The sequence below is a fragment of the Atheta coriaria genome, unplaced genomic scaffold (genome assembly GCF_025399875.1).
Source record: "Atheta coriaria isolate IRGN ID8LTWV9N9 unplaced genomic scaffold, Caltech_Dcor_3.1 hic_scaffold_8_pilon, whole genome shotgun sequence".
Lineage (NCBI taxonomy): Eukaryota > Metazoa > Arthropoda > Insecta > Coleoptera > Staphylinidae > Dalotia > Dalotia coriaria.
In genome coordinates, this window is record NW_027045450.1 from 7,534,157 (window position 1) to 7,556,711 (window position 22,555).

The following is a 22,555-nucleotide window of genomic DNA, read 5'->3' on the forward strand; positions in this document are numbered from 1 at the left end:
ATTATACCACCAAAATAGTATATTAAGTATTATGTCGTTAAACAGGGTTTTGTCACGAGATTGATTAAGAACTAGCGTAGCGTTTGTTTAATCAATCAGGTGTTTAACAACGTTTAGCCACGTGAGGTTGACGCTATTTTTTCTACTTCCACTCTTTTTCCACGTTGAGGTTTTTGTATATAAAATCATCAAAATTTGCTTGCATATTACTGGGAAATGTAAGGTTATAAATGCCGGGCCGCGGCGACACAAGTACGAGTACTTTAGTCACGGTCTTCGTCGTCCGTATTTCAAAAAGAAATGAAAAATAATTTTACAACTTCATGAACTTCAACAACTATTCACAGCTCGATATTATTACAAAAACATATTTTTATTTTATATTATTCTATAACTAAATGAATACTGATAAATTTTGCGAAACATAACGTGGGTGCTATTTATCACCACGAGCGGAACCGACAGGAACTGCCAACCTAAGCCTCAATTAAACCCAATATAAAAATAAAAACATATTTCCTCTCTCAGTAAGATTCCAACTTCCAAACGTTTGAATGCTCTGTGCAGTTGCGAAACATTTCTCGTAATTGGACGCTGCTACACTGCCAGACTCCCATACAGACGAGTTTGTGATACTTGATGCGTGAATAAATAAAAATTCCCGCCAGTGTCGTGTTGAGGGTTGGCCGCCAACCGCAAACGATGCCCCATCGGCCGGTGCTAATTGCCACGGCGAGGGCAGCTGCCGTGCTGTTCCTGCTGCTTCTATTGTGCGCTGCGATCGAATCCCGGCGCGTGCACCATGCAGGTATACGCAAATTTGTTCGTTTACGAAATAAGCTTCAGCGCACGCTTCAATAGGCACAAATAATTACGAAACGTAATGTAACACGCTTCTATCAGCGCGCAGGTTTATTTTCAGAATTTATCTCATTAATTTTACGCATTTATTTCGTTCATTTATCAAATTCTCCGACCGGAAATACTAATAATCATATATTTTAATATTTAATTAGCGCAATGCGTGTGATTGTGATTGTGAGGGGTGTACGCAGAGTGCTGGATAAAAATCGATAATGTGACTAACATAATTATACAGTATGTGACATTATTAAATCATTTGAATCAAATTTCAAAGAAAAAAAAGAAAAAAAAATAGTAATTTTACGGTCTTGCCAAAGGTAAATTTTCTAAATATAGTATTTTTTAATAATTCTGACAATTTTATTTTTATTTTGAAATATTTTTTACATTTTGCGGGCCTCTAAAAATATTGCAGCTTTAGGATTACGAATAATCTACATTAAAATAATATTTATTAGTAAAATTAACATTTTTGACGTATTATAGCTAAAAGAATATTTTTAAAATCTAAAATGTTAAACATGTACCAATGTTGGAGTTGCGGTATAAGTGCCGAACATATACGTAAATCACAGCATGTTTATCACTTCCTGTAGATATCATAATTTTATATTTATAAATTTGTTACTTACCCTGTAGTATAATGTCACATTTTAAATTTGCATTTCTATGCAATAACTTTTCACTTGCAACCGCACTGAGCAAATTTGTTTTGGTTAGATTGAAATTACTTTTACTTATATTTCCACATCATCATTTTTCTTTGTTACCAAGTGAATTCCAAAAAATATTCCAAACCTAATATTTAACATTTAATAAATATTTAAAAGTTATTTTTTTTCTCTGCAGCCGACGATGAAGGTCTTATTAATCGGCCAAAATTGGTGGATGCGCCGCGGAATATCCTGCATCCTGCCGATAAGAAAGCTCTACATTCACATCGGATTAAAAGATATACTGGGATATTAAGCAAACGTTTTAAGGTGCGTAATTGAAAATTATTAATTTAAAATTTAAAATTATTTTTGCATTGCGTTCTATTATTGAAGATTTCATTATTAATATTTTATCTGGAAATTGGAATATTCTATTGAAAGCTACTTGAAAGTATTTTTTGTGCTTTTATGCATATTTCTCGTTTCACGTTTCTCGTTTCGTTTCCCAACAGTTGAATCGCAGATATCAGGAGTGCGTGGGTCCCGGCGAAGTGCAAGGCCATTGTAAGCATGTCGTCTACTGTCCAATGGACGTGGTCGGCATCAGTAGCAAGTCTTCATTGGATTATCTCTGTATTATTGAAAAAATGTACGTATACATTACATTTATTTTCATTTCATCACCAATAGAAATTTTATTAAAAGTGTATGTTCGCTAGTTGTACGGGAACTCAAAACATAAAGGTAAAAATTGTAATTTTACTTGATTTTTGTTGTTTCAAAGCGTAAAAGTCAAAAACATAAATCAGTTTTAATGTTTTTTTATTCTGATTGTGTTAAAATTGGCTGTGACAGTTTGATAGACATGCAAAATGAGTAAAAATCGTGTAAAAAGGGATTTGAGATCATTTTTTTAGGAAAAACCTAAAAATACAAGAAATATTTTGACATCATCAAGACGGAAATAAAAAGAAAATAAATTTTATTTGAATATCAACCAATTTAAAAAAAATAGGAAAATTGATGGATGTTATCAAAATATTATCACCATAAATAACAATTTATATAAAATAAACTCAAATCGGGAGATAAATTTAGTAAAATTTATTCTATATACGCATTTATAAGATTTGATGATTTAAACATCAGTAAAAGCTTTATATTATGAATGAAAACAGGGTTAAAATAGTGTGAGAAGGCAGAATAGCGAAATAGGGCATTAACATTCAGGGTGCAGGTCATGCACACTGCAGTTCACTGGCGGCGGTCGAGTGCCAGCTCGAAATTCAACCCGACGAGTGCCTAGGAAATCCTGCGGGATCCTGCCAAGTCGTATCTTCTCATGCATACCAAGTCATGAAGATAGATGGATGTGCTACTCAATTTTACAGGATTTAGAAGATTTATATTTGATCCCCGAAAAACAAAAAAGTTCTCTTTTGTGTCTAAAAAAAACAAACAAAAAACAAAATTGGAATGTTTTGCGGTATGCCAACCGTCCGAGTTGAATGAAACAGTTGATTCGGCCGACTCATTTGGAGTTTTATTAGTTTCCGCGCACAAAGCGCACGTTTTACTTCATTTTACCATTTGCACACAACACACACACAAACATCATGACTAATACCGTGCTCGGTTGTAAATCAATCAAACCGTGCTGTGTTCTGTTCTATTCAACTACTGACCATAACACTTCGGTGGAAATTCACCAAATTCGACAAATTATCCAACCTGCGCCCTTGTCATAAAGCACCACACATAATAATAGTTGTATTTATGTGCGTCGCGCACAAATTAGTGGCGCGTGGGTTGATTTCGTAATTTTACATTCCAGGCACGTCGGTGTATGCTGCCCGGACGACATTCTGCTGCGGAGTTTAACCGGCGCACAGGTCATCATGGATTTACCGGCTTCCGGTGACGAGTATGGTGAAGAAGATGCTAACACCGGTGTGTATATTAAATTATTCATCATATACAACCCACCGAACACTTTTTATGTACTTTTATTAGGTTGTGGTTTAATGTCCTTGGCTCGTCCTGCGAGTGGTTCACGTAATACTCCTGCAAAACGTTGGCCATGGCTCGCTGCACTTTTTAAACCCACAATACAAAAACAACAATTTTGTGGCGGTGCAGTCATAACAGATGTACATATACTTACAGCTGCGCATTGTTTTGAAAAGTAATATATGCAACCAATTATACACATTTACCTAACCATATATAATAGTTTAAGAAATGAAGATATTCGTGTCCGCCTTGGTGAATACGACTTCCGGCGTGCAGATGAAACACGCTCTCGGGATTTCGCAGTTGTAAAAATAATAAAACACGAAGAATACAACCAAGCAACTTATGAGCATGACATCGCCATTTTAACCCTGGATAGATCGGCAACCTTCAACTCATACATGTGGCCTATTTGCCTACCTCCTCTGAATAGGACCTACGAGGGTGAAACTGTCACCGTGGCTGGTTGGGGACAGCAGGCATACATGGGTCCTACGAGTGATGTCCTTCTGGAAGTAACAATGCCGGTTTGGCCACAAATAAGATGCGTGGATGCTTTTGCGCAGCGCATCTCCGATAATAACCTATGCGCTGCAGCGTATGAAGGTGGCAAGGATTCATGCCTGGTGAATAATTAATTGAAATTTATTTCATTCGGATCCTTTGGGTTTAAATTAGCAAGATGTTAATTAGCGTGTTTTGTTTTTCTCTAGGGTGACTCGGGTGGTCCTCTTGTATACCAGTTAGAAAATGGCAGATGGGTTGCCATTGGGATTGTGTCCTGGGGCATCGGATGCGGAAATAAGGATCAGCCGGGGATTTACACGCGTGTTGATAAGTATATTCCGTGGATTGTCAGAAATACTATCGTAAAATAAGAAAATTAACACAAAAAAAGAGAAAATGTCAACATAGATATAATTTTAATGCTCAATATAATACATAGTTGGTTTCTTTTATACAATATCCAAGTAAACAATTGCTTCAAGTAATAATACTTAAATTTTTATTGTGTAACGTAAGCACGTTTGCAACGCAACAAGAAATTAAATGTGCGCAACGTTTCGCACACGAGTTTAATTAATAATTTAATTGCATCTGCGCCACGTGTAGAATTTTTTATTTTCAGGTTTTATTTTATTCTGTTTCCGAGATCTTTATTATGCGCGATGCGCATGCGCAAATTGAGTTTTATTTTCTATTGTATTTTATTTCGCCTCGCTTCATATTGGCGCGCTGCTTTATTCCGTTTGGATTTCTTCCTTTCATAAATAAATCAAACGCAACTCAAAGGTTTTTACCGAAGAGGATTTCAGGACGTCTATAGCGACGCGCGCGACTGGAAACATTCGCGCGTTCGTCCTTTGGTCCTCTTTTTAATTTTTTCTATGTTGCGACAGTAACAAAAAAATAAATAAAAAATTCTCTCGGCTTTGACATGTAGAGCGCACAGTCAATTATTCATTGCTTCTCGTGCTCAAACAATTTTAGAAATTTAATACTCTGTTTCATTAGAAACTGTCAAAACACAAACAATGATTTATAATTTATACAAATACTGACGTTTTTTGTTTCAGTTTAATTTAGTTTTTGTTTGTTTTTATGCTCCTAATGGATATACTCGTAGTGTACTTGTATGTAGAGAATAATTTAGCTTACTGGTCCACAATTACATTTCCTTTCGGGCGTTCCGTTCCTTCGTTTCCACTGTAATTTGTGGCGGCAAAAAATTACATTATTTAACTGCTGGTGCAAAGTATGGGGTGCTTTTTTCACTTTCTCTTTGGTTTCACTTGTTTGTATTTCGAAAGTTGTCGGGGATCGATTGATGAAGGTCGATCAAATTGACTTTTAATTTCACGGTCAAGGAAAATGCCTAATAATCTAATAATTTTGTTTGTTCTGGTCAATCAGTGAATAGTTAGCTGTTTCTTGTTGAAAACATCAAGGGCATGTGTATTAATCACCTTCAAACTTTCATAACTCAATAAAACAATTATTAATCATTTTTAGACAAAAAAAATCAAGAAAATGTTTTTTATAAATAATTTTTTTTTGGAAATAATTAATTTATTATTAGTAAGAAAATTTTGTTTAATTTAGTTGTATGTTTGGTATTTATACTACAACTCCAACATTAGCATCTTTTTGGATATTTATTTTTGTAAAAAAATTAATAAATACGGTTCTGTTTAAAGCAAACAATTAATTTTGATTTTAGAATTATAATACCATAATTTTGTAAATACTGTATCTAATATTTACAGAAAAAATCAAATTTTATTAAATTTTTTTGTATGTTCGGTACTTATACAGCAACTCCAACACTGGCAATTTTAGAGCAAAATTTCTTTTTGTAAAAAAATACTACGGTTCTGTTAAAGACAAAAAATGACCTTTGTTCTAGAATTATCTTCCCTGTTGAATAATAAAACGCGACTTCCGTTTTCGGATTTTTGCTCGGCTGCTCATCTGTAAATAATTAACTCCGGAATTTGTTAACTATGGGCATAAATATTTAACGTTATCCCACACACTATTATAGTGAACGAAATTTTAAATTAATTACTAATACTGAAAGTAAAACGACCTTCTCTTTACCTTCATCAACCAATTTTTCTATTTTTGAGTAAATATTTTGCCTGTATTAATCACATCATCACAATTCCTTCCAATTCAAAATCATCATCATCACAATTCGCAAAGTAAATATGTTTATATATTATTTGTTTGTACATATAACAACTAATACTAGTTTATAAATATTTATCCGCTTATCTAACAACAATTTGTTCATTTAGTAAGTTTAGTTTAGTTTATGTGTATGTGAGGGTTTGGTTGTAGGTTAGGGTCCCAGTTCTAGGTCCAATTTCGAATCGGCGCCGCACGTGCGTAGGTAATTGGTGTAATTGCTACTTACCACCCGCCTAGACCGGCGGCTTGACTGGCATCTGCAGTAAAGGGATATTCTCCTCCGCAGGGTGTTTGATGCTCACCATTGCCGTGGGTTTAGCCGTACCATTCCGTGTGGGAGATCGTAAAGTCACTGAAGTGGATGTGGATGTTGATGTTGATTTTAGTGGTGGTAGTGTTGCCGCCCCATTGGTCCTGACTATTTTCGGTTGTGATTGTGGGTGTGATTTTGCCTTGGGTTGTGTAGGAACTTCTCGGATCAACCAATATGTCGTCATTTTACCTTTACCCTATTTTTTATTAAAAAAAAAACAGAAAAGACGAAAAAATCAGTCATAAATTATTCATATGATGATAGTGATTTAATGGACTCCAACACCCACCTTGATATCGATCTCCCCACGACACTCCAACTGAAACCCGGCGGGAGAGGATTCATCCAGGACTTTTTTCGTATCCGCACTAACGTGGATCTTAAGCGGCAACCCATTAGACTCCATACGTGAGGCAGTATTAACCGTATCACCGAACAAACAGTACCGCGGCATTTTTAACCCCACCACACCCGCAACGCAAGACCCTGTATGCATTCCTATGCGTAGTTTAAGTGGATCATTTGGTCTATGGCGGATTTTGAATTCTTTAACAGTCTCCATTAGTTTTAAGGACATTCGTGCGATTTCCGCCGCGTGTCGATTTTCGTTACGTTCCGGAAGACCGGAAACTACCAGATAGGCGTCGCCTATTGTTTCCACCTTAGGGAAAAACACACAAAAATAATATTTACACAACCCCGTGGCGAAAAAAAGTGTTTTTCTAACCTTGTAAACATTAAAATCCCCTATGACCTCATCGAAGGTCGTGTAGAGGTCATTGAGGAGATCAACAACTTCCAGTGGCGTGCTAGCTGCTGACAACTTGGTGAATTCTACAATATCACTGAAACAAATCGTGACCTGGTCGAAAGTTTCCGCAATCACTGTCTGACCACTGATCAATTGTGATGCGACACTCTTCGGGAGGAGTTGATAGAGTAAATCTTCACATTTTTTCTTCTCGCTGAGGAAATCATTGGTGCGGTCCATTACGAGTGCTTCTAGGTTATTGGCGTAGAGTTCCATACGATTGAGGAGATTATCCACTAGGTTACCTTTGTTGTTTCGGTTTAATTCGCGTATCATGTTTTTGAGCTTGCCGAAATCGGGTCGTTGCTCAGCATCCTCCGCCCAGCACTCTTTCATGAGATCAGTGAGTTTGTTATCTTTATCTTCTGCACCAAGATGGGGGCGTAGAGGTTCTTGGTCGGGACGCATTTTTACTTTGTCAACTATTTCTGTAATCAAAGTATAGGACAATGTTTTATGCGGGTTTTTGAGTGAAATTGGTTAATAACAATTGCAAAAAGTACCTCAAATTACATAGGCACAATGATTTTTAACGTTTCACAGCTTTAGAGTGATAAAAACTGTTAAATTTTGTGTGTTTTCTGAAGAACTTGTTGAAATTGTTTCAAATTTCATGATTTTTGTTTTCAAATTGATTATTTTATGGACAATTTAAGGAAATTTTTAAATATTTTGTTAAATAATTATAACTGATAGGACCTACAGACTGAAAATTTCAACAATTACAAAAAATGCAAAAATTGCAAAAGAAAAATGATTTTTAATGTTCTACTAGTCCATAACTGAAAAAAGAATTAAAATTTAAGTATTTTATAAATATCTAGTTAAAATTGTTAATAATTTTCTGATTTGTCTTTCTTTTTCTTTCTTTTCTAATCAGATTATACATTTATAAAGCTTTTTTGGTTATTAGTGTCATCTTTTATGAGATATCAATAAAATTTCATTTTCTTTTAAAAAATTTTGATTTCTGTTATTTTCTCTCAAATTAATTTTAAAAAATGAAATTTTACGATACGCAGGAGTCTAACACTAATAACCACTGCATGTGGTTCATGTTATTAACTCTTGCCGCCCCCGAGAGCCGCATGAATACCCCCTTAGCGATAATTCCAGCGTATTGCGTATATATACTAAATGAATCACCCAATTCACACTCCACTTCTTTTTATGTCCCTTTTTCTTTCCCTCCTTCGCGCTAAAGGTTAGTATTATACGGTCAGTAGGTGAAGTGAACAATATAATATGTAATGAATTCGGTTCCCCGTTCGCGCTTCCGTCCCTCCATCGGATTTTCAATGTTAACTGCATGCTCGTGTGTCGCTGGGAAAATTTAACGCTTTGCATAAATCGATTGTCGGACGCCTGGGCGACAGCTCGACAAGCCGAACGGGAAGATGGAAGGAAGGGTCAGGATTGGATTATGCCCGAGGAAAAATTGCACGAGGGCGAAGTGAAGAGCGGGTTCTGCGGCGATTGGGAAACGTCTCCATTCCACTCGAGTTCGCTTGCCGTCCTGTTGAATGCAGACGGGACGCGCGTGTTGCCAACTTAAACGTGTTATTTTCGCGTTTTCCACATCTCATCGATTTGCCAATGCGTCCTCACGTGGAGGGATGTAATTTTACGCGTTGTAAACATACTGAATGTTACAATATCAACATCAATTTATTATAAAATCATATTTTTAGTTGTATTTTGTAAAAAAAACTGTCAAGTGTCATATTTTTAACCTCAAAATGGGCAGAATTTTAGTTTAAACGTAGTAGAATCATTAAAACACACTAAACGCAAACATATGTTGTATCTTTGTGCACAAAGTGATACCTTTAATCATTCAAATAACAAAAAAATTGTTTTGATGTTGTAATATCAGTATATTGTTGTTTTCCGGATAATTTAACCTCAAAATTGAGTTATCCTCACCAGTAAACACCATTATATACAATTATTAAATAAAATACATTGTAAACATACTGAATGTTACAATATTAACCTAAATATTTCATAAAATAAGGCTTTTCAGTTATATTTAGTCAAAAAAACGTCAATTTATACTTTTAACCTCAAAATTTTAGTTTTATAAATTACGAGTACCTTAAGGTTTTATTAACCTCAAAATTAAGTTAAACATCATTTTGCACAATTTTTAACAAAAATACATAAAATTTTTCTTCCCCGAGTTATTATCTAATTAAATAGAATTCTCACCGGAAATGAAAACATTTTTCGCGTCCGCTTAATAAAACATTTAATTGCAAGTTCGAATGTGCTTTAAAAGATGTGCAATATGCGCTCGCTGCACACTGCGCGCTAAATTAATTTTGTTTTCGAGTTTATCGTTGTAATGCTTTACATCGGCTTTCGTTAGCGCCCGGCAGCCGGTGCAACTTGAGCGTGAATATTGCAACGAGCTCGACGATAAAACCGACCGACAACGATGTACTACCACCGGCATCGACAGCAAACTCAACCCTTGTCCATGAAAGAGGTTATGACAATTTTATTTTAGTTTTCTATCGCACAAAACAACGAAAACAAAGACATTAGACGCGTATTTTATGTCATCTTAAAGTTTTCCTTTTCTAAACGGTTTTCTTCGACATTGAACGCAAGTTTTGTGAATGTAAAAGTTTTATAATGTCATTTTAACGCACACACACAGCTTGTTTTTATTTTTATTTATTTTTGTTGTGTAATTTAAGATGATGTGCTCGATCTTCCTTACAGTAAGTAATGTGTTAGTGGAAAATGTAATAGTTTCCTGTATAAAACGCAAAAAAATCGTAAAAAACTATTTTTATTAAAAGTTTGTTTTTCGTTTCGTGTCGCGCACACTTTTTTAATGATTTCCTGATAAAAGCCCAGCGGAAAACCGATAGCACGATAGGAGAATATGTGTTTGGCGAACGTGATCACTGATGAGACACGTGCGAGCAATTTTTATCTGAGCACACGGAAAAATTATATTTTCATGACACAAGTTTCCAATTAAATGAATTCCAATGAATGCTTTTACATACATTCATTCTTTTGATGCTTTATTCGCAGAGTAAGTTTCTTGTTGGAAATCTTGCCGGGTTTCTATGGCAGCCGGTCGTGAAGTAATCCGTAACGAGCCGGATTTTTCCCGCTCGACGTCGATTTGCAAAGCGAAAAAACACACACAACGAGAAAAAAATATATAAAGAAAGGGAACTAACGCATATGCTGCGGCCTCATATTTAATCATCATCGGTTTAATGTACACTTCGGGTATACTCAGGAAGTGGAGAAATATTTCGGTCGTAAACATGCTGTGTATTTTTTTGTTGCGTTTTTTGCTTTGTTTCTCGTGAAATGCGTGAAAATATGATGCAATATTAAAATGAATGTTTCCCTAGTGAAGAAAAAGATGCTTCGCGAGGGAATTGAGATAATGAAGAGCGCGGTTTGGCGTGGAATTAAAAATTAACTTAATTACTAAGTGCTTATACTTAAAATGTTAAAATGGCGGATTTAGACATTTTAATGAGCTTTAACTTTTGTTTATGAGTAATATAAGCCCAGGTTTATAATTATTTTAGTTAATATTTAGAAATTTCATAAAATTATTCATTAAATAGTAAATTTTAAGATAAAATTTGTAATATTATAAACAATTAGAACAAATTTTTCATAAAACACTAAAATTTTAGTTGTTTTTACTGTGTAGAAGCCATAAAATATAAAAAAGTTTCTTTTTTAAGTTTTTGCACATTTATTATTATTGTTGCAATTTTCAGTCTGTAGAAAGTTCCTATTATAATTATTTTACGTATTGTTCAGAAATTCCAGTTAAAAAATAACAAAAAGGTAAAATCCATATAATTTTAAACAATTACAGTTAGTTATTCATGAAACAATCAAATCTTCACTGTTTTTCTGCTCAAAAGCAGTAAAATATAAAAATTCTTTCATTCTCTGGATTTTTTTTGCACATTTCCGTTTTAATTATTTTACGTAATATGTAAAAACTTCATAAAATTATTCATACTTGTAAAATAATGAACTTTAAGATAAAATTACATTATTTCTAGCAATTACAACTAATTCATTCTAAAGCATGAGAATTTTAACTGTTTTTACAACTCCAGAGCTTTTTAACTTTAAAAACCTCTTTTCCTTTGTAATTTTTGCACTTTCATTGTTATTGTTGCAATTTTCAGTCCGTAGGTACTTTCCCCAATCGATATCAGCGTAGTTTTTTCTCCTATCACATACATACACATCCACCGCACGCCCGGAACGCCGTGAAACGGAATGTTTTGTTATCGCAGGACGGCGTGTTTAACGATTCAATATTTGCATTCGCCAATCGAGCAATCGGAGCAATCGCAGCCATTCCGAGTCAATCACAATTCTCTTGTTTCAACAGTCGATACAATCGATTCTGATAAGAATACTCTCACATGATAAAACTAAATATATAATTTACTAATTAAGTTATAAATTTGTGTGCTTTTTGCGTCGTTATTCCTGTATATACAAGTAATACCTACACAGAGATTAATTTTAGTTAAAAAACTTAAAAAGTCGAGAGATGAAAAGTATCATCTTTCGGTGAAAGACAGATTGAGTTCCTATGGAATAAGGGAAGCAACGTTAATTACGGCCTGGGTCGAGAGATTGATTTCACATTTCATATTTCATCATTTGGCAAAGTAAAGCGAAAGTTTGATCAGCGAAAAAACGTAATTAACGAGTAACCGTAACGAACTTCGTCATCAAATCAACAATTAATGAACCTATACGCAAATATTTATCGTCTGCCATGGGTTGCAGTAATTAATTTAGGCAATTTATCGTTATAAATCAAAAATTTCTATTTTTACACAATTTTTTTTCTTTTTTTCGGAATTTTTCCTCATAAAATGACTATAAATCTAAGTTAATAACATAATTTATTATAATTACTAAATATTCGTAAAATCCACCAACAATTCACCTATATTTCCTCCGAGTAATAGTATTTACGGGTAGTTTTTAGGGCGCATTGCATAAATAGTTGCGTGTGAACTCTCGCGGCGTTCGCGTGATGCACACAAAGTGTATTCCATTGAAATCATGAATGAACCACCAACTATTCGATGCATATTTGTATTTTATGTAAATTTCGAACTTGTCACCCACTAAAATGATTGAAGAGAACGTGTAAAGCAAAAAAATCACAAATCATTTCAAAACTAAAACAAAAAAAAAACACAAAAAAATATTTTTGCATGTTTAACATACTCATTTGTCTGTAGCGATCCTCAAGGAAAGCATTGCAGTAGTCACAGTTGAGTGTACAATGCGGGCGACGAATCTCCAACAGCGGGCTGACTGCCCGCCGCGGCGAGGTGGAGGTGCCGACTTCACGCCCGGCGCCTCCACCAGCATCAGTCGGTAGCGACAGCGACATTTAACTCAATTTAAAACTTTCAACTGCTTTAATTTATATAGAAAATCGTAATAATTAAAGTTTAATTATTACTCGTTTATGTACATAAATGTTTAGAGTTTATAATTTATTTTGTTGAGCTTTTTTGGTTTGAAATTTTCGTTTGATGTTAACTTGCCGGCGTTTGCGAACTAAATGCGCGCACTCTTCACGCCTGGCAGGAACACGCGTGTTCACGCGATCGTCTCACTATTCACACTGCGATCCGCAATCGATGCGATCCTGCGCCTGCCGTTCGCTTCCCGGCGCCTCCACCTCCACTTCCAACACGTTTTTCTCGATTTTTCGTGTGTTATACGCAAAAAACAAATGTAAAAAATTTAAATATATAATTTCTATATTTATATTTATATATTTATAGAATTTATTTTAATTTTTTTCATCTGATTTCATTGATTTTCTAAATTAAGCGCTTTATTCATTCAGTAAACATCAAAATCAACCCGTGGATAATCAAGCCGTGGTATTAATTAATCCTAACTTCATAGACGTGTCTCTAATTCACTCCGCAGACTATTCTACGATTGTTAGCGTCACGTCGTGTCCCCAGACTGTCGTTTTTGTCTGTCATTCAAACTACGATAACGAGAAAATAGTTTTAGTTTGGTAAAGTTTCGATTAATAAAAAGCAAAAACAACCGCGGAACTTTTGCGGATATAGCCAAGATGATTGTCTTAAATTATGCCCAAAGTTCCACAGCGCACAGAATAATAATTAAGTCGATGAACCGCGCAAGTTTTAAATGGAAAACTTGTTTTTTGCTTCTATTAGGAATTAGAAATTAAGCTGCGTAAATATTTGATATAAACCCGTCTAAAATAAATGCGTTATTTTGTGAGGAACCCACGTCAAATATTCATCACTTTGACCTACATTCACGCAGCGCAATTAAAAATTAATTCCTTGAGAAAATCCACCCTTAATAACACATAACAGCAACGCAAAAAATAATAATTAAAAAAATCATAATTAATTTTTATCGCTTAAGTAAAGTAAAATAAAGTTAAAGTTTTGCTTTGATTTTGATTTTTTTTTTCTTCGTGAAGTAAGCATGAATATTGAAAGCGTTTTCATGTTTTTTTTTTGTTATTCACGTCTTGCGGATCAACGTTTCCGCGCTGAATTCAATTTCAGCATCGCGCACATTGATCTCGAGCGAAATTGCCTATTTCGTTTTTTCGCGGCGCCACAACGCTCAACATACACCGACGAGTATGTCTCGTGTCATGTCAATGATTCTCCAAACGTGTTTCACCTTCACTTTTATTTCGAGACATGCTGCGTCAAGAAATCGAAAGCTTAACGCAAGAGAAAAACTCGAAGGTAAAGTGAGCAGTCGTAGATATCGATCTTTTTTTTTGTCAGTGCTGAATATTCAAACGATGAAACTTTTTTTTCACGCAGCTGTCAAGGATCATGTAAGAAAACAGAGTGGTTGATACACCCACCACTTGATTTTATATTTATTATACGCATCTAGGTAATATCAGACCGTGAAAGAAGAGTAACAGACAATTTTGCATTATTAAACATACTTTTTGTACGTTTACGTGTTATATCATACGAAATATCCTGACAGGAATTAATTTTAGCAAATTGCGTTTAAGTAGATGTCATGTTAATGATAAATCTAACCTAGATGAGTCATGGAATAATATGCAACCAAGTATGCATGACAAGTTGCCTAAACATACACCTATATACCTAATGATTCTATAGTGAATAAACTTTAAATTAGCTGGTGTAGCTCGCCGAAAAGTTAGAAACACAAAACTAGTCTTGTTGTTTGTTTAAACTATACTCAGCTACACAAAGCGACAAATTGCATTGCATGATACTCGCGCGTTTCCATATTCCGTGAGTTCAAAACTTAATAAATTAAAGCACTCACCTTTAGCAGTAAAAGCTTCTCGAAGGTAAAACGGTCCTTTCCGTTCGATAATTTCATGCAGAATAATTCCAAACGAGTAGACATCACCTTTCTTTACCAAATCGGGTTGCGGCGCCACTTTTAACCTCAAAATTTCCGGTGAAGTCCAAAGTAATTCTAAAATTTTCCAAAACAACACAAAAAATTAAATTTAATCAAAAAATTTTAAAACTTATTACTTTTACATCTTTCCTCTTCATCACTAGGCACTTTCCCATACATCCTGATAAAATCAAGACCGAAATCTGCGAGTTTAACGCCAAAATGGCTGTCGATCAAACAATTCGTCGATTTTAACGCTCCATGCGTAATATCATTGCTATGCAAGTAGTGCATGCCTAAGACAATATCATTTGTAAGCGAAAGTTGGAACACTGCATCAAAAACAATCCCTTCATCCTTCAGAACATCCAAAAGTGACCCGCGCTGGCAATGCTCAGTGATCAAACAAGTGTGGTCGAGTTCCAAACAAGCTCCGTAGAACTTTACCAAACTCGGATGTGAAAGATCTCGCATTCTTTTCAGTCTCACACGCCGATTTCTATCCAACTCAATCTTTGTCGGCGGATGAAAATATTTCACAATCACATCATTCATGTTAAACTGAGCTACTTCATATCCTTTGTTATCGTTTCTCTGTGAGATGAACGATTGTGTATGATTTTCCATTTCCGGCGGTTTTACAGACATGCGTGGTTGTTGAGTCTGCGCCAATTCATGACTGTGAATCATCCAGTTATCGGCAGCCAGGTCTAATTCTGCTTGGTATTTTTTATACATTCTGTATCCGAATGCAAAAACTGTCACGAGGAGACACATGATGCAGATAATTATCCATAATTGCACGTTTACTACAAAAATAAACATTACATTAAATATTTTTAGGTTAAATTTTAAATTTTGAGGTTATATTTCCAAACCTGCACATTTTGAGTCATCATAGCCACATTCTGGAGTATCCGGTGGTGGTCTGCCAGCTACCCATTTAATATTCTTAATAAAATGCATGCGTTTATTCAATGTGCTATAATTTGCAACTATATCTAATTTATCGTCATCTCCAAGTTGTAATAATGCATAACTAGCAACTCTTTGGCCATTACAATTCATTATAACCTCTTCTCCGCGTTTTCCTGTGAAACGCCTTCCGTACATGTTACTAACGACATCTACACCTCTTAAAGACAGCTCATTCCAGTCTTCTACTGATAAAAAGTTCTTAATCGCTGATAAATATAATAGAAAGCCGTCATATATTCCATCCAGATAAGCTTCACCTGGTTTTGACAAAATAATCCCCTTTTCGTCCTCTTTTTCCTCTTTTTCTGAGTTTTTTGTTTGCTGCAGCGCATTTTGTGCTTCAATCATTGGAGTAAAAGTTAATAATGACCTATAAGCCCTTTTTGCTCGTTCATTAGTAACATCGTCATCACTAGCGTTGTACCAAGGTTGAGAGCCACTAAAATTTGATGTTTTTTGTTGAAATTTTGTTATAATATTTATATTATGATGTTTTTACTTGTTGTACATGTCAAAGTTTAGAAAGACATATTCTCCACTTCCGGTCATTCCTAATTTCTCCGCTTCAATGAGTACTTTTCGGGTGTTGGCATGGCTCATACACATTACAATAACTGTATATTATTTCACAAAGAAGAAGTATTAGATGAGTATAAATTGTGAGTAGGTTGTATTTACCTACTTCCGAATTGAGTGCCCACTGTTTTAGTGAGGTACTCTTCGTATGTGATTTTCTGGAGGTAAATATCACCGTCGTGGTAGTTTACATCAGGGATTTCGTTTTTTACTACGCCGATGACTGTTTTCATTAAAAGTTGACAACTTTGGTCGCCTCCTACTTCATTTTGGTCGTATTTTTCGTACATTAACGCTATTTGCTTCCATTTATATCTGTTTTAATTTTAAAAAATAATGTTTTAAAAGTTTATTCGAGTTGTGGTTGATTATAATTACCTTTCAAGTATTAAATAAAAGAATTCGCTGAAAGATTGATAGTCGGCGATGCCTGCATTAATAAGCATGAAGAATTCTTTGTCGCAGCTTGTTTTCTCGGAGACAAAGTCAAAAGAAAATCCTCCTGCTGTAATAAGTGGTGTTCCATGACTTCCAAGGAACTTTACTATCCTTCCAGTACTTGCTATAACAAAATATTTGTTTTTTAGTGAAAAATAAACTTAAAATGTAATATGCAACCAAGTATGCACATTATTGCAATGAAAACTAATAAGTAAACATGCAATTTGATATTTACTTGAAGTTTTCAACGTTTGCAATCGGAAACTAGTGGAACTCGAGCTAAAATCAACTAAACTTTTGCAGATTTAATTAATTTCCGAGTAAATTAAGTAGATTCTGCGTATTTTTATGTTTTTCTTGACTTTTAAGACAAATTTTCCAAAGGTTTTAAAGAAAATTAGGTTCTAAATTACATTTTATAGCAAATTTTGTGTTTTAATTCACTAATTTGCCAGTTTTAAAAAAAATGGCAAACAAAACTATTTAAAAAATAAATAAATCAGTACAATATAAGCAAGATAACAAATTTTTAATGTGATATGCAACCATACATACATGTAAACACTAGAAAAACATCATAACCTCAATAATACAGTTTAATATTAACTAGTGTTCAGTTATTTGCAATTAAACTTTAACATGCATGAAATCAATAAATTATTTTATCACTATAATAAATTACACACTTTTAAAGTCTATAGCAAGTCACAAAAACTAACCACGACGTAAAATTATTAAAAATATCACCATTCATTATTATCTTTCACATTATTATCGCAACACAAATAGATAAAACAAATAAAAAAAGACAACGTGATTCTATTATGCAATTCGCAGTAGGTCGAAATGCTTTGTGATAAAGATAATGACACCAAGATAACTGTCTAATCAATTCGTCATCCTCTACTTTATTAAATATCAAATAAATTTTGTGTAAATTAAATGGTTTTCTATGTTTGTGTAATACAATTCCACGTATCCAATCTCAGTGGTATTTTCCCAAATTAACCAACATACAAACATTAATGCAATATTAATTATTATCTTTACCTAAGTATACATTTACGTCAACACTCATGTTTTTTCTATATACTCAGGTATAAATATATTTTGTAATTGAATGAAACATCCTAATCGAGTCGATTATCAGATGTAGTTGAGTAATTGCCGCGCTTTTAAGTTTCTATTATTAGAAAAAGGTCGAAAACAATGCGATGACGTGGCGGCTACTTGCAAATCTGTGATTGTGATGAAAATTACAAGTGCACGCACACTCGCTCGCGTGTTGTTTGCGAACTCTTGTGCGCGCCCCGGTTCATTAGCCACTTGCGTCAGTAATTAATTACTCGAGAAACTTTAGGCATTTTTGTTTACTGCACTAGCAATTAGATGATAAGCAATTAGTAGCTTCTTATGCAAGCAGAGGAAAGCTTTCCGAGTGATTACAAAATGGCCGACTTACCTAAGCTGTAATCGCAAATAGGGCCGAAAATAACATGTGCTGAGAATTGGCTGTAAGCATCCACGGTTCCGATAGTTGCGTGGGCTTGCTCACATTGATCATCAAAGATTTTATAAGTGACATTTAGTCTACTGGGTAAGAAATTATTCCGTCTAGCGTGATCTTCAACTTGTTGTAACGCCAACAACGCCTAAAATCAAAAATTCCCAAAAGTAATTTTTTAAAATATTTTTATAAAAACTGATTACCTCTGGAGCATTTACTATATAATTAGTATTATTTGGTAGTATTACAGCTACTCTAAGATGACACCCGGTATGATCACACAAATATGCTTTGGTATCTTCATCTCCCGAGTCCGGACGACAACTTTTTACTACACGCGGACAATTTTCTGTACTCCATGCCCGTAGAGTACACTGTGACCTCAGTGGGAACAAGATCAGCATGCAGATGATCAACCAAATCGAAGACATTCCTCTTTCGCACTTTTCACAGCTCTCACTTCATGTTTTTCAACATTCTTTGACCGCAATATCAGTGTATACGTAATTGTTGCCGTACTGATGGTTGATAGGCATCTGCCGCACGTTCTAGGACAATAATTATTGCGCGTATATTATCTATAGATCTGATAATGACTCTCGACACACATAAATACGATACAAGCGTACACTTATCATTATTATAAAGGTGTTTGTGGTTCTTTCGCAATTCGGTGTTTTAACGGTGAATAACGTGAATGAATGTTTTCACGTGAGTGGATTAGCAGAGACTGATGTGGAAATTTGTAATTTTCTTGGTTAAACATTTCCGGAGAGTTCAAGGGGTGAAATAAAAGGAAAATCCATTTATTGAGTGCATGTAATTTGATGCTGAGCGCTCCACTTGTGGAAAAAGTAAATAGTTTAGCCTTTTGTGTATATTTTAAGGCATGATTGATTACTAAATCATCAATTAAGTGTTTTATTTTGTGTTTTGTTGATTTTCTAGGGTTTATTGTTGTGAAACTTTAAACAATATGTTTACTTGTTGTTTTTGTTATATTTTATGGTTTTGCGTTATTCGGAACTTGGTTTGATAAACACTCTGTATCTTGAAAACTAATTGCAGTGGAGTAGTTTTCTCAACTGATTCTTGAAGATAAAGAGTTTCTTCACATATTACGTTTCAGAAATTTTTTTTAAATATACAGAAAATTGTCTTAAAATAAGAAATTGTTGCAATAAGTTTGCAACTTGTATTACATTTAAAAAATTGGTTTTATGTTTTGTTTGTAAGTAATTTTTATATGTTTTCAATTAAATTCTGCAGCTATATATTTCATTTTCAGAATGACGTATCAAAAAATACTATGTTCTATTGTTAATTCATCGAAAAAGCGATTTTATTTGAAAATATTGCATATTCCCTACATCTGGTTGCTATTAGAATTTTGAGACAGGCAACCACATCTACAAATATACTTATACTACAACTATACATTCTGACAATAAATTAATTTTAGTTTATAAAAATACTAATTCTTGTCTCAGAAATCAATGAAGTAAACTATAAAAGACAGAATTTGTGTTTTTTTTATTGTTGTTTATAAAGATCTAGCTTGAATGCGCCCAGTACGCAACCGCAAGCAACGTCAATCAATCGTGTAACACCGGTTGGGCGAACTTCCACGAATCCTCCATAGTCGCCCATAACACTAGGCACACTAGGGTTAGGTTCGTAATGGAGTATTGGTTCGCCAAATAAAAGTCGTATCAGTGATTTATTTTCGTCAGCGGCAAATAAATGCCGCTCGCGCCGGCCTGCTAAGAACACGATCGAGAAGTTCACGTCGCGCGAAGAACAAAAGCGCATCGCAATCGCCGTTGCACACTCACAAATCACGGCAGTCATTGGAATGTTCAAATGTGTGCTGGTGACATTTGATTAAAATGAGTCGTCATGAAGGTAAGTATTTCTTTTAGTTTCAAATTCCCCAAAATTTCTGTATAAAAATTATAAATGTATTGTATTCCGGACATTATACCCTATGTATAAATTTATTACAATGGTTTATGATGCAATAAACCATATTTTTGTATTTTTCAGGTGTGAGTTGTGATTCCTGCTTGAAGGGCAACTTCCGCGGCCGGCGCTACAAGTGCCTCATTTGCTATGACTTTGATTTGTGTGACACTTGCTATGAGACTGGAGCAACCAATACTCGGCACACCACTGATCATCCAGTGCAGTGCATACTAACTAGGGCTGATTTTGGTACGCAAATCCGTATTTTTCATGTTTTGGGTTGAAAAAACCACTTTACCATGCTCAAAACATATTAATTTTGTTGCCTCTCACAATATTCTAATGAATTAATGTTTTCTTGGTAGATTTATTCTATGCTGGTGAAGCAATCACAAATGTAGATCAACCTCAAGCTTACACTTGTCCCTATTGCTCAAGAATGGGCTTTACTGATGCTACTCTACAAGAACACGTCACTGCTGATCATAGTGATATCTCTTATGAAGTAGTAAGTGTTTAAATATTAACAAAACAAACAAAAATATATATATATAATGATGATTTAGGTGTGTCCGGTGTGTGCGGCAATGCCAGGCGGCGATCCAAACTTCATGACCGACGATTTCGCGGGCCATCTTACAATGGAGCATCGCTCAGGCACGCGCGATTTAATCTCTCTTCTGGATGAACCTGGCGGTGGGTCTGGAGGCAGTGCACCACTTGTTCGACATAGTGGACGACGCATTGCGCACACTGGCCACCTGCCGAGCAGTCGTGGTGCACAATCGACGCGTCCTCGCCGTTCTAATATGCATTTTAGGTAAGATTTGTTGTATTAATCAATCGCTATCATTCAATCCTTCCGCATTCCTGCTGTTGAGTGTTGTTGACTATGCAATTCGCTCATGATTCACTCATATCTTCCCCGTCGCGTGCAGTATTTTTAGCACGACAGGTCTCAGTAGCTTATCGCCATCTTCTAGGGAGCCTGTCGACCCGATCGCCGAGCTGCTGTCGCAACTCTCCGGCGTGCGTCGATCGGCGAGTAATGCCACCAGTAGTACATCCAGTCAACTACAGCAACTTCAGATGCATCTACAGCTGGAACGTCAGCAGGTATCAGCGCGTCAACAGTTGGAGAGACTTCCACGTAGGCAGAATCAGAGTCAAACGACAAGCTTACGCGAGGCTGCTAGTTCCGCAAACACGAACTTTGGATACAGTTTGTTGATGAATCCGAATACTACTGCTGCGCAGCCGACGGCGTCTGCTCCGCCGGTACCTTCACCGCCTTCTAACTTTTTGTTGGAGGGTTTATTGGAGGAATTATCGCTGCAGTCATCCAACGATGCGAATTTCAGCGATCGCTATAACTTCGCTGATAATTTACTGGTTGGTACGATGAATTCGATGAAGAATTCGGTGCAGCAGTCACAAATTGGTGAGGATTTATCAGCGCAGATACAACAGCGATATGCGGCTACAGTGACGCCTACGCCTAGTGTGGAGCTGTCTTCGGCTAGCGGTAGCCGACCTACTTCGGCACAGGGACGAGTTTTACGTGGGCGAGCGCGTTCGGATGGTCATAATGCGATACGTCGTGCGGATGCGAATCGCGCCAGCTTGCAGGACTGCAAGAAAACGGAGAGTCCACCGAATAACACCGATGGCAGTGGGGGTGGTGGTGGTGGCATCACCCAGAGATAGTCTAGCAACATGCGCGAAGTGAAATCGAACAATTGTTGCAGTTTGAATTGCTAATTGTTGACTAGTTTAAAAATTGCTGCGCTGGTTGCCTGCGAAACACGCGCATCACATGATTGTGTGATTTGTGATACGATCGCGACGACGTCATGACGAGCAGTGATGATAACAAAATGTATGAGATGCCTAAACAAGAAACAAAAACGTATGTCTATAGTTTTGTCACAAAAATAACTTTCGAACTGTTGCTTTAATTGTCCATCTATATACTATATTGAATTACACTATACCAAAAATTTGAAGAAACGGAAAGTTTAACTCGTAAAGTGTCACAGGATTACTCACTACTGTATAATTTGTGTGTTACTCGCGCCAGGTGGGTTTCAGTGGCACTGCAGACATTACATTCAAGTACATGATCAATTATTATCAAGTAAAACACATTGGGTTTGTTTTTGTTTTGTTTTGAAAACATTAATTTTTAAGAGTCCTACAATAAATGCATTAAATGTTGTACGTGCCCAACGCAGATAACATGCATCATGTTCAACCCATGTGGAATTCAATTTACAACTGTTGCTATTTATTTATAAATAATT

The 22,555-nt window shown here is 35.4% G+C and overlaps 3 protein-coding genes across 4 annotated transcripts; 2 read left to right on the forward strand and 1 right to left on the reverse strand.

Moving 5' to 3' along the window:
• The first annotated feature begins 528 nt into the window (after positions 1-528).
• Positions 529-4,528, forward strand: LOC135796952 (coagulation factor IX-like). Its single transcript, XM_065309084.1, has 7 exons — positions 529-808; positions 1,714-1,847; positions 2,033-2,169; positions 3,355-3,470; positions 3,534-3,705; positions 3,754-4,159; positions 4,247-4,528. Exons 1-7 carry the CDS (start codon positions 703-705, stop codon positions 4,409-4,411), a joined length of 1,236 nt encoding a protein of 411 aa, XP_065165156.1. The 5' UTR covers positions 529-702; the 3' UTR covers positions 4,412-4,528.
• Positions 4,529-6,230: 1,702 nt separating this feature from the next.
• LOC135796947 (atrial natriuretic peptide receptor 1-like) lies at positions 6,231-18,813 on the reverse strand. The gene is made up of 11 exons (XM_065309075.1): positions 18,491-18,813; positions 18,243-18,432; positions 16,718-16,901; positions 16,446-16,654; positions 16,263-16,377; positions 15,664-16,202; positions 14,923-15,594; positions 14,705-14,860; positions 7,268-7,779; positions 6,830-7,201; positions 6,231-6,736 (listed from the first exon to the last, which is right to left on the reverse strand). Exons 1-11 carry the CDS (start codon positions 18,716-18,718, stop codon positions 6,461-6,463), a joined length of 3,453 nt encoding a protein of 1,150 aa, XP_065165147.1. The 5' UTR covers positions 18,719-18,813; the 3' UTR covers positions 6,231-6,460.
• Positions 18,814-19,916: 1,103 nt separating this feature from the next.
• Positions 19,917-22,469, forward strand: LOC135796950 (E3 ubiquitin-protein ligase KCMF1-like). 2 transcript variants are annotated; one of them, XM_065309079.1, is made up of 5 exons: positions 19,917-20,192; positions 20,334-20,501; positions 20,618-20,760; positions 20,819-21,072; positions 21,191-22,469. In XM_065309079.1, the coding sequence occupies exons 1-5, from the start codon at positions 20,177-20,179 to the stop codon at positions 21,957-21,959; spliced, it is 1,350 nt and encodes a 449-aa protein (XP_065165151.1). In that variant the 5' UTR covers positions 19,917-20,176; the 3' UTR covers positions 21,960-22,469. The 2 variants fall into 2 exon arrangements, with proteins under 2 accessions (XP_065165151.1, XP_065165152.1); XM_065309080.1 differs by having other exon boundaries at positions 19,918-20,192; positions 21,236-22,469.
• The last annotated feature ends 86 nt before the right edge of the window (positions 22,470-22,555 follow it).